Source organism: Nerophis lumbriciformis, linkage group LG05 (assembly GCF_033978685.3).
Source record: "Nerophis lumbriciformis linkage group LG05, RoL_Nlum_v2.1, whole genome shotgun sequence".
Classification (NCBI taxonomy): domain Eukaryota; kingdom Metazoa; phylum Chordata; class Actinopteri; order Syngnathiformes; family Syngnathidae; genus Nerophis; species Nerophis lumbriciformis.
Genome location: NC_084552.2, coordinates 24068915 through 24086869, shown reverse-complemented (window position 1 = coordinate 24086869; position 17955 = coordinate 24068915). Strand labels below are relative to the sequence as shown.

General features: G+C 38.8%; 1 protein-coding gene across 1 annotated transcript in view; it reads left to right on the top strand.

Annotated features, from left to right (window-relative positions):
- Positions 1–17955, top strand: part of LOC133606753 (protein phosphatase 3 catalytic subunit alpha) — a 211463-nt gene that overhangs the window by 141682 nt on the left and 51826 nt on the right. Inside the window, exons 3-7 of the mRNA XM_061961063.2 lie at positions 3833–3957; positions 7658–7769; positions 8026–8171; positions 9845–9984; positions 17805–17882. Of these exons, the coding sequence (XP_061817047.1) occupies positions 3833–3957; positions 7658–7769; positions 8026–8171; positions 9845–9984; positions 17805–17882 (601 nt within the window). The remainder of the gene's footprint in view (positions 1–3832; positions 3958–7657; positions 7770–8025; positions 8172–9844; positions 9985–17804; positions 17883–17955) is intronic.

Sequence of the window (17955 nt, the reverse complement as noted above, 5' to 3'; positions counted from 1 at the left end):
TTATCGGCTGATAATATTGCCAGGCCGATATTATTGGACATCTCTAATTGTAACCAAAATGAATAGAACCTTGACCTTAAAATTGAGGCACATACAAAACCATTATTATGGCGTACACACAGCACTCCTAGTGGTGCAGAAATACCCCCAGTATGCATTTTCATCTGCAGCAGCTGCTTGATACTGCAGATAGCATTTGAGGATCCCATTAGCCTCCTTGTATGGTCAATGATAAGTGCTGTATCTCACATTTCAGCAAGCATTTTATTATATCCTCTCAATTGACTTGCAAGCTACCAGTAGCTCACCACGGTTATTAACGCGTCATTAAACATCAAGGTTTTTAGCCAATTCAGATGGTCAATTTCAACTTCTTTTGTAGTTAATGTTGTCTTGATTTAAAAAAAAATAAAAGAATTTAAAACACAAATAACCTCAAAGGCTCATATCTTCTGTTTGTATTGTATTTTTTTTTTTTTTACCTCCGATTCAAAGTGTGTCACTGTGTGGGTTTATTAAAAGACAAACGCTTTGCAATAAAGTCAAGGAGAGCTTATTCTCAGGGCTTTGTCTCCTGAGACTCATAACTGGAGATAATTGCTCTCCAAAGCTTTCTTGCAGCTCACTAATTGGGTGTCTCTGCCAAATACTATTTTTTTGTCTTTGGCGGCTCTTATATACACATTTTAGGAAGCCGACAAAACCTTGTCTGCTATGCAGACAGATTTTACTTTACTCACCCTGCTTGGTTCGCATAAATGTTTTGGTTTGCAAGCAAAGGAGGACATATTTCAAAAATTGCACAAGAAAATTCCCATCTTTAGACACCAATTGTTGTTGTATGTACACTATGCATTTGATTTATTTAGATGAACTGTTAGTCAGTGGCCTCCCGGCCTAATCTTTATAGAATGCACCCAATTGACCCGTCTATCTTTAATCAGACCACCACACGCTGTCAACCCACCACCCTACCCTTCACGCGCACCCCTCCTCCAAAGAGTATAATGTGAAGTTGTGAATTCCATAGGAAACTAATCCACTATGAATGATTTGACATCTTGTGGCGTTTTGTCAATTCTCTAAACTAGGGTTTTCCACAGGGATAAGCAAATATTCTTAATTAATTTGTTTATTATAATACTTCCCCCAAAATGTTTCACAAATTTAAATGTTTTTAAATACTCATTAACATTGATCCAACACACTAGTGAACATATAAATGGGCCGTATCTGGATATTTGCTCCAGAACTAGTTGTGCGGCGGAAGGACAGAGTCGTTTCTGTGCCCTACACTGCTGTGTGTGAATGAGGCCAGCTGCTGCACTTGCTACTTCATCCATCCATCCATCCATCCATTTTCTACCGTTTGTCTCTTTCGGGTTCGGGGGTGTTCTGGAGCCTATCTCAGCTGCATTCGGGCGGTAGGCGGGGTACACCCTGGACAAGTCGCCACCTCATCTCAGGGCCAACACAGATAGACAGACAACATTCACACTCACACTCGCCAATTTAATGTTGCCAATCAACCTATCCCCAGGTGCATGTCTTTGGAAGTGGGAGGAAGCCGGAGTACTCGGAGGGAACCCACGCTGTCATAGGGAGAACATGCAAACTCCACACAGAGGGACCCCGAGCCCGGGGATCGAACCCAGGACCTTTTGTATTGTGAGGCACATACTGCTTTAAGATTTGCAATTAAAGGGGAACATTATCACCAGACCTATGTAAGCGTCAATATATACCTTGATGTTGCAGAAAAAAGACCATATTTTTTTTAACCGATTTCCAAACTCTAAATGGGTGAATTTTAGCGAATTAAACGCCTTTTTATTATTCGCTCTCGGAGCGATGACGTCACAACGTGACGTCACATCGGGAAGCAATCCGCCATTTTCTCACTTTCGTCGGTGTGTTGTCGGAGGGTGTAACAACACGAACAGGGACGGATTCAAGTTGCACCAGTGGCCCAAAGATGCGAAAGTGGCAAGAAATTGGACGAAATTTGTTCAAAATACGAAGGTGTGGGGAAAGCCGACGAAATGGTCAGTCGTTTGTTCCGCACACTTTACCGACGAAAGCTATGCTACGACAGAGATGGCAAGAATGTGTGGATATCCTGCGACACTCAAAGCAGATGCATTTCCAACGATAAAGTCAAAGAAATCTGCCGCCAGACCCACATTGAATCTGCCGGAGTGTGTGAGGTATTCAGGGACAAAGACCCTCGATAGCACGGCAAGCAATGGCGGCAGTTTGTTCCCGCAGACGAGCGAGCTAAACCCCCTGGATGTCTGGGCTCACACCGTCCCTTATGCCACCGAAGATGATCAAGAGAAGAATATCGACCCTAGCTTCCCTGGCCTGCTGACATTAACTCCAAAACTGAACAGATCAGCTTTCAGGAAAAGAGAGCGGATGAGGGTATGTCTACAGAATATATTAATTGATGAAAACTTTATTCATTACTCACGGTTTTACGTAAATTATTATACATAAACTGTGTTTACCAATAATTTAGCTTAAAAACTTCTTCTTTTTTTTTTTCAATCATTCGAGTACATTCGGGTAGTCTTGTGTAATGCAGTATTTTGTGTCTATTTAGGTATGGTTAACCTGAGTGCTGAAATCGTGGAAAAATATATGTTCTTAGCGCGCCTGAAATGGGCTGTCTGCACTCTCAAAGTGCATGTTGTTGCCAAATGTATTTCATATGCTGTAAACCTAGCTCATAGTTGTTAGTTTCCTTTAATGCCAAACAAACACATACCAATCGTTGGTTAGAAGGCGATCGCCGAATTCGTCCTCGCTTTCTCCCGTGTCGCTGGCTGTCGTGTCGTTTTCGTCGGTTTCGCTTGCATACGGTTCAAACCGATATGGCTCAATAGCTTCAGTTCCTTCTTCAATTTCGTTTTCGCTACCTGCCTCCACACTACAACCATCCGTTTCAATACATGTGTAATCTGTTGAATCGCTTAAGCCGCTGAAATCCGAGTCTGAATTCGAGCTAATGTCGCTATACCTTGCTGTTCTATCCGCCATCTTTGTTTGTATTGGCATCACTGTGTGACGTCACAGGAAAATGGACGGGTGTATATAACGATGGTTAAAATCAGGCACTTTGAAGCTTTTTTTAGGGATATTGCGTGATGGGTAAAATTTTGAAAAAAACTTCGAAAAATAAAATAAGCCACTGGGAACTGATTTTTAATGGTTTTAACCCTTCTGAAATTGTGATATTGTTCCCCTTTAAGACACACAATGGCACAAGATGTCTCTAGGATCTCTTATGGGTTGAATGTGCGTGTTGTTTAATTACTACGTAAGTCAAGCGAGATCAACCTAGCTACAGAGGAGGTATTCTGTGGAGTTCAATCGGGGGTGAAAGACTCCCCGTGCCATGGGAATGGATTTCTCCTAGCAAGTATTTGTCTGCAAAGTTAGTGACATGTTTCCAGCAATTTTAAGCCAATGAACCTTCGGTGTCTTTGCCAACGCTCGGATGAACTACAGTGAATCGCTTCAAGGTCCCCGGTAGAAAGAGACATGGTGTATGGTGGAGAAGTAAATTGCAAAAGCGTCCACTTAGGCCCGCCTCGGTAATTCTTGCAACACTGTCTTGTTGTATTTTGTTTATGTATCACAAATTAGTGGGAGTTACCAGTGCTAAACAATGCATCCAGTATGCTTCTGGGTCACACTGTGGATGTGGAATATGGAAATACTGTAAGCAGCCTTATGAAAGCTCCTGTGCGGTCGTCCTCATGTGTTTGTTTTTTCTCTTCTCTTTTGTATGCATTTCAATATATTTTCTCTTTTGTGCTACCTGCAGTGTGCGGCGACATCCATGGACAGTTCTTTGACCTGATGAAACTCTTCGAAGTGGGAGGCTCCCCCGCATCTACACGCTACCTATTCCTGGGGGACTATGTCGACAGAGGGTATTTCAGTATTGAAGTAAGTTTCAAACGCTCTTTTGAGTCGTCTGAGATCCAAAAGCTTAACTCCTTGCTTCAATGTTTAGTGGACATAAAACAATGGCTAAGCGATAACTCTCGGCAGCTTAATGCAAAGAAAACAGAAACACTGGTTATTGCACCTGATGATTTAATTCCAGTATTTGGGTGACTCTGGCCAGTGTCCTAAGCCATGCCTCAGAAACCTGGGAGTTATCTTTGACAAGGACATGTCATTAGTGCAGTACTATAAGCAGCTGACAAGGAACTGCTTCTTTCAACTAAGGAACATCTCTAAACTTGGTGTCACAGAATGATTTAGAACTTATTCAGGCTTTTGTGTCTTCGCGTTTAGACTATTGTAATAGTTTGTTTTCTTGTCTGAACAAGAAGAAGTTCTCTCAACAGCAAAAGTCTTCAGCGAGAATTCTGACCCGTACAAATAGGAACCACATATCCCCTATTCTAAAAGAACCCCATTGGCTGCCAATCAAGTTAAAAATTTTGGTTCTAGCTTTCAGAGCCTTGCATGGTCAGGGTTCTGCCTACCTCAGTGAGCTGATCCAGCCTTACACCCCTCGGGCTTTGAGGTCTGTGGAGGAAAATCTGCTGAAGGTTCCACGGACTCGTTTTCCGACCAGAGGTGACCGGTCTTACCAGGCTGTTGCTCCTATGCTTTGGAACGATCTCCCGCCCTCATTGCGCTCCATTGACTGTGTTGACACCTTCAAAAGCAAACTTGAGACTCATTTATTTGTTCAGGCTTTTAACTAGCTACTCTTGGGCTACTATGATTTTTATGTTGTCTTTTATATTGTGTTTTTATATTATTTTCATATTGTGTGTTATATTGTTTTTATATTGTCTTTTGTATTATATATTTCTAATATTTGAACTGTACTGTGCAGCACTTTGTAGCTTTTGTCCGTGAAAGGTGCTTTATAAATACATTTTATTTATTTACTTACTTACTTACTTACTTACTTACTTACTTACTTACTTACTTATTGATAGCAGGTAGAATACATCAAATGATTTTAGATCATCTATTGTATCTTCCCAAGGGAGAACACTAGGTATGTATTAATATGAAAATTTCATATCATGGTTATTGTGACCAAAATTATCATTATTTCATGTAATTGTTGAATGTGAACAAAAAGTCAGAATTTTTTAACCCAAGTTGTATTTAAAAAAAATAAAAATAGACACAATATATTTTTTTGGGCCGAAGAAACATTAGGTTTTCCTCATGCGTACTAACATGAAATAGCCAAAGGGGAGATGTCAAAATTGGGCTTAGGATTGGTTGAGCATTTTGGTGTATTTTCAATGTATTTTCTGAATAAAGACAAATAAATAATTGTTTATAAAAAAGAAAGCTGTATTATTTGTTTAGCTTGGTTGCCCAAACAACAATGTGTTTATACAAGTTTAGATTGGGGTATCAAGTTTGTAAATGGCATGAGCACTGTCACTGGTATGTAAGTTTATTACCATGTGGTTATCAATGACTCTTTTACAATCATTTTCATTTGAATTGGTACTACTAACCATCGGAGGTTTTACTGCAGTTTATTTTTTCATTAATACATGTCATTCCTTGACAACACTAAAGAAAGTGTTTTACTACCTCTCCTGAAAATGACACACATGCAGCCATTATTGTCTAAATAGCTGCAAAAACACGAGAGTAGCACAATAGTCTAACCTACAGTCGAGGATGGTACACGGTAGACTCACGGTCTGGCACTGCACGAGTGCTGCTGGCAATGGGGGATTGTGGTTCAATGAGGGAAAGCATGAATTCCAACATGTACTTGGACATTGTGATGCCAAAACTTGACAGTTTTCCAACAGAAAGAGCCCAAAAACACCTCCAAGATGCCAAGTGCCTTGCTGAGGAAGGTGAAGGTAAAGGGGTTGGAGTGTCTCCCCTAGACCGCAACCCAAGGTGGAAGGACGGTATAGGACAGGGGTCGGCAACTCGCGGCTCCGGAGCCGCATGCGGCTCTTTGATCACTCTGATGCGGCTCAGCAGCTTACTTGCTGAACCCCCCAATTTTCCCGTGAGACTTCCGGATTTCAGTGCCTCTCGCAGAAAACTCCCGGGATTAATATTCACCGATTTTCACCCTTACGGCTATAATAAGGGCGTGCCATGATGGTACAACATTTGGCGCCCTCTACAATCTGTATTAACAGCGTGCCAGCCCAACACTTGTTATACAATATACATCTTCTGCATGCACACGTACGTGACAGCAAGGCATACTTGGTCAACAGCCACACAGGTTACACTGACGGTGGTCATATAAAACAACTTTAACACTCTTACTAATAATGCGCCACACTTTGAACCAAAACCAAACAAGAATGACAAACACATTTTGGGAGAACATCTGCACCTTAACACAACATAAACACAACAGAACAAACACCCAGAATCCCACGCAGCCCTGACTCTTCCGGGCTACATTATACACCCCTGCTACCACCAAATCCCGCCCCCACCCCAACCCTGCTCCCTCACACATCCCCCCCCCCCCCTCTCTGTGTGTCGGTTGAGGTGGGCGGGGTTTGGTAGCGGGGGGTGTGTAATGTATCCCGGAAGAGTTAGGGCTGCATGGGATTCTGGGTATTTGTCCTGTTGTGTTTATGTTGTGTTATGGTGCAGATGTTCTCCCGAAATTTGTTTGTCATTCTTGTTTGGTGTGGGTTCACAGTGTGGCGCATTATTAGTAAGAGTGTTAAAGTTTTTTTTTTTATACCGCCACCGTCAGTGTGACCTGTGTGGTTGTTGACCAAGTATGCCTTGCTGTCACCTACGTGAGCAAGCGGAAGCCCCATACAACGTGTGGCTGATCAGGCCCGCTGGCTGTAGTGGGCGCTATATGCTGTACCATCACGGCACGCATGACGCTGAGCCATTCATTTAAAACCCGCGTGCCGCAGCAGCTTTCAAATTCCACATAAAGGTGTGGGCCGCGTGTCTGAGACCCCTGGTTTGTACATAGCACAAAGCAAAAAAAAACTTTGTATGCAGTGTTATTTCATTTAAAATTTCAAAAAATGTTTGCGGCTCCCATTGTTTTCTATAATTTGTGAAACTGGTCAAAATGGCTCTTTGACTGGTAAAGGTTGCCGACCCCTGGTATAGGAGAACAACCTCCAAAAGCTCCAATATTCCAGTAACAACATGTGTAGCTCTGATGAATTCCATGTCCAAGAGGATTAATGCAGTGCAAAATAGCAATGTGCTCATATCAAACCGCAGCTCCCCAGTGCCAGTAGCACTCATGCAGCCTCTAAGCAATTATCTTCACTTGTGTTACTAGCTATTTGCAATAATGAATGTGTGTTGACTAATTTCTTACCAATAGTAAATCTGTACTAATAGTCGAGCTGTACACCGATTACTCTTAGGTATTTTATTGTCCTTTGAGAAAATATATTGTTATTTAATTGCTTGCTGAAATGTGAGGAGTACTGTATAAGTCTTCTGCTATTGAATCATCTGCCACTTTATGCTTTAATTAATAATACATACAGTACACTAATGGTTCCTCTGTAGGTTTGTCATCCTCTTAAGCTCATACAACCACAAGCCGCAAAATGTACTGCATGAATGTTTCATGCCATTCTGTGAAGCTGACAACCATAATGCATTGTGTTTTATCCTTTTTCTTCTTGGTTGGCAGTGTGTGCTGTACTTGTGGGCCTTAAAGATCCTCTACCCCAAAACACTGTTCTTGCTGCGTGGGAACCATGAATGTAGACATTTAACAGAGTATTTCACATTTAAGCAGGAATGTAAGTAGCCCCCTTTTCATCCTGTTCTTAGTGTGTGTATGCAGTAAAAGTACCCGCTAGTCTGGAGACAGTTCAATCAAATATGTTCATATTCATACATCATCACCATATTTTTACTTGGGACGTCCGTTAAATTGGGATAATTCAAAGGTTTTATGAAGTACCTCCAAGAGATGTTTCAGTCAGTTTTCTACAGAGTTCTTTGCCTTGGAATGCTTAACCCTTTTAATCTCCGGCTTCCCCCTCCATATTCCAGGTAGAATTAAGTATTCAGAGAGGGTGTATGACGCATGTATGGACGCCTTCGACTGCCTTCCCCTGGCTGCACTTATGAACCAGCAGTTCCTGTGTGTACACGGAGGACTTTCTCCAGAAATCACAAATCTTGACGACATCAGGAAAGTATGTGCAAGATTTCAATGTTTATTTCATAAAGATAGTCTGTGTTTGTTTTAACAGCAGGTGGCCGAAATGAACAGGAGGTGCTAGTAAAAAATCTTGTAGTGGTATGCACAGCACACCATGGATCCCTACACTAATTAAAAAAGCTTGAAGACTTGGATGCAGCTCTAATTCAATTATTCCAAATGGATTCCGGAGCTCTAACCAGAGAGCATGCATTATAGAAAGGACTCTATTGAAGTGTGCATCATGTGCGCCATGCACCAATCTACCATCTTTTGTCTGGAAAAAGACCGAACCTTGGCTCAAAGCAGAACCCATTTCTGTTAAGGGCTTTCTAAGAGTGTCAGCTTTATTCATGCTGAATGATGAATGCTGCCTTTGGCACGTCGCCCATACTGCATTATACCCCCCTCCGTTCTACCTTTAATGGGTTACAAGTTGTTGCCCCATATCTCCCTGTTTAGTCGATAACAGAGGTTCTAAGCTAAGGCCCCGTTTACACTAAGCCTAAATTATCCTGCTAAGGTTATCCAGGGTAAATCCCACCTAACCTTATTCTTGTCCACACACACACACAATGGTCGTTTAAGAACCCCTTCCCCCCTCCGTCTTAATGCGACCTAGTATGCATGCGCGGAAAATGCGCACGTCATAGTCACCTCCGGTGTTGCTTTGTGTGCAATTTCTTAAATGTAATTTATCTGAACAATATCCAGTGTTGTGGTATTTCAATTCTGGACCTCTACTACACTCTGGACCTAGACGTTGAGTCCACGACATACATGGCGGACAATAACTGATACAGTCTGCTTTGCCAGTCCAAATGCATTTGTTGTTTTCTATAGTCTTCCCTCGTCGGCCAGGTAATACAAAGCACACGCTATCTTTTTTTATCACATCCACGGGAGCCCGCATTCTCGTTGTCTCTCCTTCGACAAATGGACAAAGTTTTTCGGTGAGTAGAATCACAGCTGACCTCGACATTCGAAAGTTCTCTTGCCGTCTGAGAAGTGTTGTATCCCAAATAGCTGCAATTGCTTTCTCGTAAGGTATTCATGTGTGATTACCACAAGCTTTTGTACATGTAGAAGAATGAGAAACACGGGCATGTCTGGATGATTCGCCTCTATATTTTCAGTGGTTACCTCCGAGTTACGAAACCGCTTTATTATGAAGCTGGCTGTGGCACGTTCTTTCTGATGTCACTTCCTGTGTGGGGCGCGGTCCTCTCTGAACTCAGTTTGTAAACGATCAATGAGTCCATACAAAGCTAAGAGCCGGAGATTAGAAAAATACACGGCGCACTTAGCCGTGTAAAAATGTGTCCGAGGAGGGGAACCTTAAACGCTGGTTTAGTGTGGCTGAAACGGGGCTTAGGCTAAATAATTATTCGTTTAAGGGGTTATCTGGCTTAGTGTAGACATAGCCTAAATCTATCTGGACTCTTATAGTGCAAAAACTCTTGTCGGGGGCGCTCTGCTCTTTTAAGGACCAACAACAAAACCACCATAGAAAGGAGCGCTTTCCAAAGTTTTGGAATCTGCTGAAAAAACTTTAGTAGCTCTCAAAATGGAAGTGAACATTTTAGCTCAATGTTAGTATTGGTTTTACTTTTTCATGAGGGCTGATAACCACTTCTATCTGCTGACAGAGAGTGCTTCCCTCCACAGCTAGACAGATTCAAAGAGCCTCCAGCGTATGGGCCTATGTGCGATCTGCTGTGGTCCGACCCCCTGGAGGACTTTGGAAATGAAAAGACCCAGGAGCATTTCACACACAACACAGTGCGAGGCTGCTCCTACTTCTATAGGCAAGACATTTTTGGTTACTGATGCATGATGGCTGTTGGGCTACAGCAGGGGTCCCCAAACTTTTGACTCGGGGGCGCCGCATTGGGTTAAAACATGTTGGCCGGGGCCGGGTTGTGTATATATATATATATATATACATTCTGTATATATATATATATATACTGTAAATATATATATATATATATATATATATATATATATATATATATATATATATATATATATATATATATATACTGTAAATATATATATATATATATATATACTGTAAATATATATATATATATATATATATATATATATATATACTGTAAATATATATATATGTATATATATATATATATATGAGTCAAGGTTTGTTTCAGGGAAACAATTGATTATATAAATAAAATCCCCTGACGAGCAGGGAAACCTGCGAAACAGGCTTGTAGGGATGACATAGCCTCTGTGTTTTTTCCTGACCTAACGTATATATTTATATATATTTATATTTATATATATATATATATATTCCTCGCGCACTAATTGACTAAAAAGAGCGTGCACTTGCCGATGATGTCACGTTATCGATGGGAAAAAATTTTTTTAGACAATATGATTTGCCTGAGCCAGGAGGAGACACAAAATTGATTAAAAAGGACAGTTTTTTTTTTTTAAATGCAATTTAAAAAAAATAATTTATTTTGTATTTTATTTTTATTTTTTTTAACTTGGGAGTTCCTGCGGGCTGGATTTTGGACGCTGGCGGGCCTTATCCGGCCCGCGGCCCGTAGTTTGGGGACCCTTGTTTGGTGTCTGTGATGAATTTGTAGTTAAAATGATAATAGTTTACTTCCAGCATTACCTCATACCCAGACAGCATATTTGAGCTGACATGAATACAGAGTTGTCGCACACAAATATAATAAAAACAAAATGGAAAAAAAAACATCATCCATCACCCCGTGGCTGATAAATCATTGCGTGCTGCCAAATAATCATTTCTCGTGTCTTCATACTCTTGATCCTCCTAAACACTGCGGCAGAAGAGAGCTGAATGTCTCTCCCGAGCGTGTCAACGGGATTTATGTTGCCCACATTACCTTAAATTGAGCCGAGTAACTGAACAAACAGAGGAATTGCAAGAAGCAGGCCACTCTGGCTGCCATAGATCGTAAGAAGCTGGCACACGGCCACAATGCACAGCCCTCACTCTTAATGCGTTCAGCAACCCCCCTCCGTTCATTACAGCCTGAGTGGGGCTTCCTTGGTGATGCTTCCCCGGCCGGCAGAAATACCCCCAGTCTCCAAGTATGCATTTTCATCTGCAGCAGCTACCTGATACTGCAGATAGCATTTGAGGATCCCATTAGCCTCCTTGTATGGTCAATGATAAGTGCTGTATCTCACATTTCAGCAAGCATTTTATTATATCCTCTCAATTGACTTCCAAGCTACCAGTAGCTCACCACGCCTTGCCAAGCAACTCACCAGAGGGTAGGGCTGCAGCTGTCAGTTATTTTAGAAATCCAGTAACCTATAGATTAATTTGTTCTAGGGATGTCACATAATGGCTTTTTGCCGATATCCGCTATTCCGATATTGTCCAACTCTTTAATTACTGATACCGATATCAACCGATATATACAGTCGTGGAATTAACACATTATTATGCCTAATTTGGACAACCAGGTATGGTGAAGATAAGGTACTTAAAAAAAATAAAAAATAAGATAAATAAATTTAAAAAAAAATCTTGAATAAAAAAGAAAGTAAAACAATATAAAAACAGTTACATAGAAACTAGTAATTAATGAAAATTTGTAAAATTAACTGTTAAAGGTTAGTACTATTAGTGGACCAGCAGCACGCACAATCATGTGTGCTTACGGACTGTATCCCTTGCAGACTGTATTGATATATATTGATATATATTGATATATAATGTAGGAACCAGAATATTAATAACAAAAACAAACAACCCTTTTGTGTGAATGAATGTAAATGGGGGAGGGAGGTTTTTTGGGTTGGTGCACTAATTGTAAGTGTATCTTGTGTTTTTTATGTTGATTTAATAAAAAAATTAATTAATAAATAAATTTAAAAAACGATACCGATAATAAAAAAAACGTTACCAATAATTTCCGATATTACATATTAACGCATTTATCGGCCGATAATATCGGCAGGCCGATAGTATCGGACATCTCTAATTTGTTCGATTAATCGAGTCATCGATTAAAACACATTTTATAGCCACAATGTGTCTTTTAGGGAAAATAGTTTAACTAAACAAGGATTTTTCTGTTAAACTTAATTATTTCTTCCTATAAATGCACACATTAAAATTTACCATGGAAGCGTTACAATATATTACTATTTTTAAAATAAGTAAAAAAAATAAATTGTTTAGCTTAAAACCAGGTAACAAATACACTCACCAAAAATATAAGCGCTACATTTTTGTTTTTGCTGCCATTTTTCATGAGTTAAATTCAAGGATTTACAACTTTTACTATATACACAAAATACCTCTCCTCTCAAATATTGTTCACAAATCTGTCTAAATATGTGTTAGTGAGCACTTATTATTTGCCAAGATAATACATCCCACCTCACAGGTGTGGCATATCAAGATGCTGATTAAACAGCATGATAATTGCACAGGTGGGCCTTAAGCTGCCCACAATAAAAGGCCACTTTGAAATGTGCAGTTTTGCTTTATTGGTGGTCTGGTGGGGTCAGAAAAGTAGTCAGTGGATTATCCTGGCAAATAAATGCTCACTAATACAGATTTGTGAATAGGTATTTTGTGTATATACTAAAAGTTGTATATCTTTGAATTCAACTCATGAAAAATGGTAGCAAAAACTAAATTGTTGCGTTTATATTTTTGTTCAGTGTACTAATTAAAGAACCTAACTAAAAAAAAATATTCTCTAATAAAGTATGAGTGACAATATATTCGACAATTTAACACATACACATCTGAAAAGTGTTACCGTATTTTCCGGACTATATAGTTAGGAGAAACAATATTTTTCCATATATTAGCCGCATATATAAGCCGCTGATATATACGTTGTGACATAAATTATTTACACAATAAGATTTTGTAAATGTTTATTTAAATACCGTAATTGTTTGCCTGTAACACTGCAGTGTTTTTTTGATAGAACATTGTTTTTATTATTGCCGTCAGCGAAGAAAAATCCATAAATTAACCACAGTCCTCAAAGTGTAGGAAAAAATTAGCTTACGGCAATTTGAGTAGTGGTGTTTGATTTTTGAACAAACAACTCATTAGTGTTAGCTAGAGTTGTACGGTATACCGGTATTAGTATAGTACCGCGATACTAATGAATCATAATCTGTACTAGACCGCCTCTAAAAAGTACCCAAATTTGTGGTATCATCCAAAACTAATGTAAAGCATCCAAACAACAGAAGAATAAATGATTATTACATTTTAACAGAATTGTAGATAGAACATGTTAAAAGAGAAAGTAAGTAGATATTAACAGTAAATGAAAAAGTAGATTAATAATTAATTTTCTCTCACTTGTCCCTCATAATTTTGACAAAATAATAGAATGATAAATGACACAATATGTTTCTGCATATTTCAGCAGACTAATTAGGAGCCTATGTTTGCTTACTTGCTAATAAAAGACAAGTTGTCTTGTATGTTCACTATTTTGTTTAAGGACATTGCAATAAGAAACATGTTTGATGTACCGTAAAAAAAGTTTGTTAAAATAAAGCCACTAATGCAATTTTTTTTGTTCCCCTTTATTTAGAAAATATCGAAAAGTACAGAAAAGTATCAAAATACGTTTTGGTACCGGTACCGCTACCAAAATATTGGTACCGGGACAACACTAGTGTTAACATACAAACTGTAGATGCTAACATATCCTCAAATGCCCACGTGTGTTTGAATAAAACATTGGTTATACAAGTCAAACATCTAAGATGGTTTAAGCTACCAAATGGGTTTTGGCGTTTTACTGCTTTTAAATATGAAGGGTGCCTTCTTGTAACGTGCTGCATCACTGATGTAGTGCTATTAAGAAATGCTAGCTCCGTCACACCATACAAAAATTTCACCACGCAGTTTGTCTTTTTCACTTTTAAATGACCGCTTCTCTCATCTTCTTTGGGCCCTTTGCTCTCTTTCTCCCTCTTCTTGTGCCATCTCTCTCGGCACTTTGCCGCCACACAAGCCGCATCACCCGCAACATGCCGTACGTCACAGTAGATGTACCGCTCTCATGTGCGCTTTATTGGAGCACTTTTGCAGAAACAATGTCCGCTTATTTGATGTTCCAGGTATTCCATGCCGTCTGGATTTGATAAATCATTAAATGAATCATCGGAGTAACAAAATACAAATCAAAGCTTTTTTCTCATCAAATTAATCAATTTCTTAGATGAATCGTTGCAGCCCTACCAGAGTGTTCTAGAAGTGTGAAAACTAATCTTTTTAGTGAACAATGAGTAGTAATTAGGGATGTCCGATAATGGCTTTTTGCCGATATCCGATATTCCGATATTGTCCAACTCTTTAATAACCGATACCGATATCAACCGATACCGATATCAACCGATATATACAGTCGTGGAATTAACACATTATTATGCCTAATTTGGACAACCAGGTATGGTGAAGATAAGGTACTTTAAAAAAAAAATACAATTAAATAAAATTAAATAAATAAATTAAAAACATTTTCTTGAATAAAAAAGAAAGTAAAACAATAAAAAACAGTTACCGTATTTTTCGGACTATAAGTCGCAGTTTTTTTCATAGTTTATGAAAGTTGCATAATGTTTTTTTCCTTTTTTATTATGCATTTTCGGCAGGTGCGACTTATACTCCGGTGCGACTTATACTCCGAAAAATACGGCACATTGAAACTAGTAATTAATGAAAATGAGTAAAATTAACTGTTAAAGGTTAGTACTATTAGTGGACCAGCAGCACGCACAATCATGTGTGCTTACGGACTGTATCCCTTGCAGACTGTATTGATATATATTGATATATAATGTAGGAACCAGAATATTAATAACAGAAAGAAACAACCCTTTTGTGTAAATGAGTGTGAATGAGGGGAGGAAGGTTTTTTGGGTTGGTGCACTAATTGTAAGTGTATCTTGTGTTTTTTATGTTGATTTAATTAAAAAAAACTTTAAAAAAAACCCATACCGATAATAAAAAAACGATACCGATAATTTCCGATATTACATTTTAACGCATTTATCTCTAGTAGTAATTTACAGAATAGTATAAGATAGTAACTGGGAATCGGTTCTCAACGTTCGCTTTGACAGCCGTTTAAAGAGCTGTTTGTTCATGAACGTCACATCTCTAAACCACACATAAACTTTAAGCAACAATGGTAAACCGTAGCGATCTATGGAGTTACATTCAAAGTTGTCAGGATGTAGGTACTGGCATTACTTCAACATCCTTGCAACCTTTTTACCTTATATTAGCGATGTGACACTTCCATGTTTGTGTTGTACCAGCATTTAGCTTAACCTTCTGCTACGTGCTCCAAATTCCTAAGGAATCTTGTTTTCATCAGTGTCCCCTTCCTCTCAGAAGACGGACGGTAATTGGCATCACATCAGCAGTCGGGACCTATGGGACAATCGGGGCTCACTTTAAAGAGAGAGCCTCTCAGCACCACAGACTTTAATCACAATAACACTCGATGCTCCAAATCGCCAAATAACCTTTCAAATCCTGTTTCGAAATCAATAATCAACTTTTTGAACGGCTGCGCTAAGCATATTCCACAATGACTTGCCATTTAAAACTGCTGTATGTCATCATTAGGTGGATGTTTAAAGATTGCTTGTGTTCCAAAGAGCTGCAATCGCGACTCGCCCTCTTCCTGGTTCAAACCATGCATCCCTCCTATGTGCACACATGCTCAAAGAGGTGGTGTTTAGAGTGATTTTGTCATGCCGGTGGTCTTACTTACTTGTTTAACAGCAGCATTTCGGCCATTACATCTGTTTTAACATCATTTCATTCGCAAAGATCTCTTCTGTGGGTGGTCACGTGTTGTGGGCATTCATGAAAACCAATCAAATCTAAACATTTCCTCCACCTTGTGGGGAATTTTGACAAAGTTTAACTTTTGATTGGGACAAATATAGACTTGTATTTGTTAAATATCTTTGATTAAACTACTATTGGTAACATATGTTAGCTGTTGGTAGTGCTTTTATATTTTTTAGGTAAAGTGTAATTTTGAGCTGGTGACATACAGCAGTTTTAAAGGGGTACTTCACTTTTTTTGGAATGTTCTTTATCGTTCACGATCATTTGGGGAGACATGATGATGGATGTTATTTTTTTCAAAAGTCCACTTACAATGGCGCCTATGGAAGTCGTTTTATTCTGCCTATAAAGCTCTTAAAAAAACATCCAACACCTCCATTGAGGTTTTATATACATGATGTAAGTATATATACATATATATATTTATATATATATATATATATATATATATATATATATATATATATATATATATATGTATATGTGTATATATGTAATGTAGTAACGGGCACATTTATTTATATTTTTTATATATATACAGGTATATACCGTATTTTTCAGACTATAAGTCGCAGTTTTTTTCATAGTTTATGAAAGTTGCCTAATGTTTTTTTCCTTCTTTATTATGCACTTTCGGGAGGTGCGACTTATACTCCGAAAAATACGGTATATGTATTTTTTTTATTTTTTTACGTATTTTGCTCATTTTAAGCATACAATTAACTTAATTAATTTCAAAAACGCATCACGACGTTTGATTTTTTTTTTTTTTTCATCACTGATTATTACTCACTGCAGACTTAATGAGAGCCAACAAACATAATAAATCATCACTTACTGTACAATGTCTGCTGTCATTAAGATGCCGATTGCTGGGATATTCATATATTTCCACTTATGTGAAGAATGACTCATAATCATCACAAAGAAACGGGGTGACTGGCCCAAGCGTCTTTTCGTGTCGTTCTCGCCATTTTTGGGTCCTAAATGGCTGTCAAAGTGTACCAACTTGTCGGAATACGTCCTCAGCCTTCTTCTGTCCAAGGTGACAAGCATGATTTATGATCTAGAATAAACTTCCAGGGGGAAAGGAAACGAGGAAACACCTCACCAGTCGATCATGTTGAAATTGTACACAGACTTGTAAATAGTTTGTTTGCATTAGCGCTTATTTTAACAATATCACTAATATTTGGTTAATATTCAAGTCACAAAATATAATTGGAGTATTGTTGATGGTTATTTATTGGAATTTATGGGCGAAATAGAGTACCTCCCATTGGCTCCGCTGAGCGCAGACTTTTATTTACGTTTATTTACAAGTCGGAATGCACAAAAAAATCCATCCGTCATCATGTCTTTCATTATGATTGTATGATTGTAAAAGATAGGCAAACCCCCCCCCCCCCCCCCCCCCCCCCCCCCCCCAAAAAAAAGTGCAGTTCCCTTTTAAGGAGTTAAAGTGGGGTTTTAGGCCTTTGCTCTGATTTTTTAGCATGATCATAAAACACTCTTAACTCACAAGCAATTTGTTTTACTCTCTCCCTTTTCACAAAATGGTGACTCATGTGTCACACTTGACATTTAAGCTTGCATTTAAAATAAATTGCACTATTAGAAAATGTTCCCACTGGCAGTACTTTACAGAATGGGTGCATGTTGGAGCCTTGATCATTTTTACCAGTCATGTCTCTGTTTTCTTGATATGGAAATAAACTGAATTCATTTTTTGTGCTTTTGTTTTGTTTATTCATTCTGCAGCTATCCTGCCGTTTGCGACTTCCTACATCACAATAATTTATTATCTATCATCCGGGCCCATGAAGCGCAGGATGCCGGGTGAGTTGTGAGCGTCTTTGCTCCGTGGTGTGGCACAAAAACAAAATGTAGCCAGTGTGTAAAGGAAGTGTAA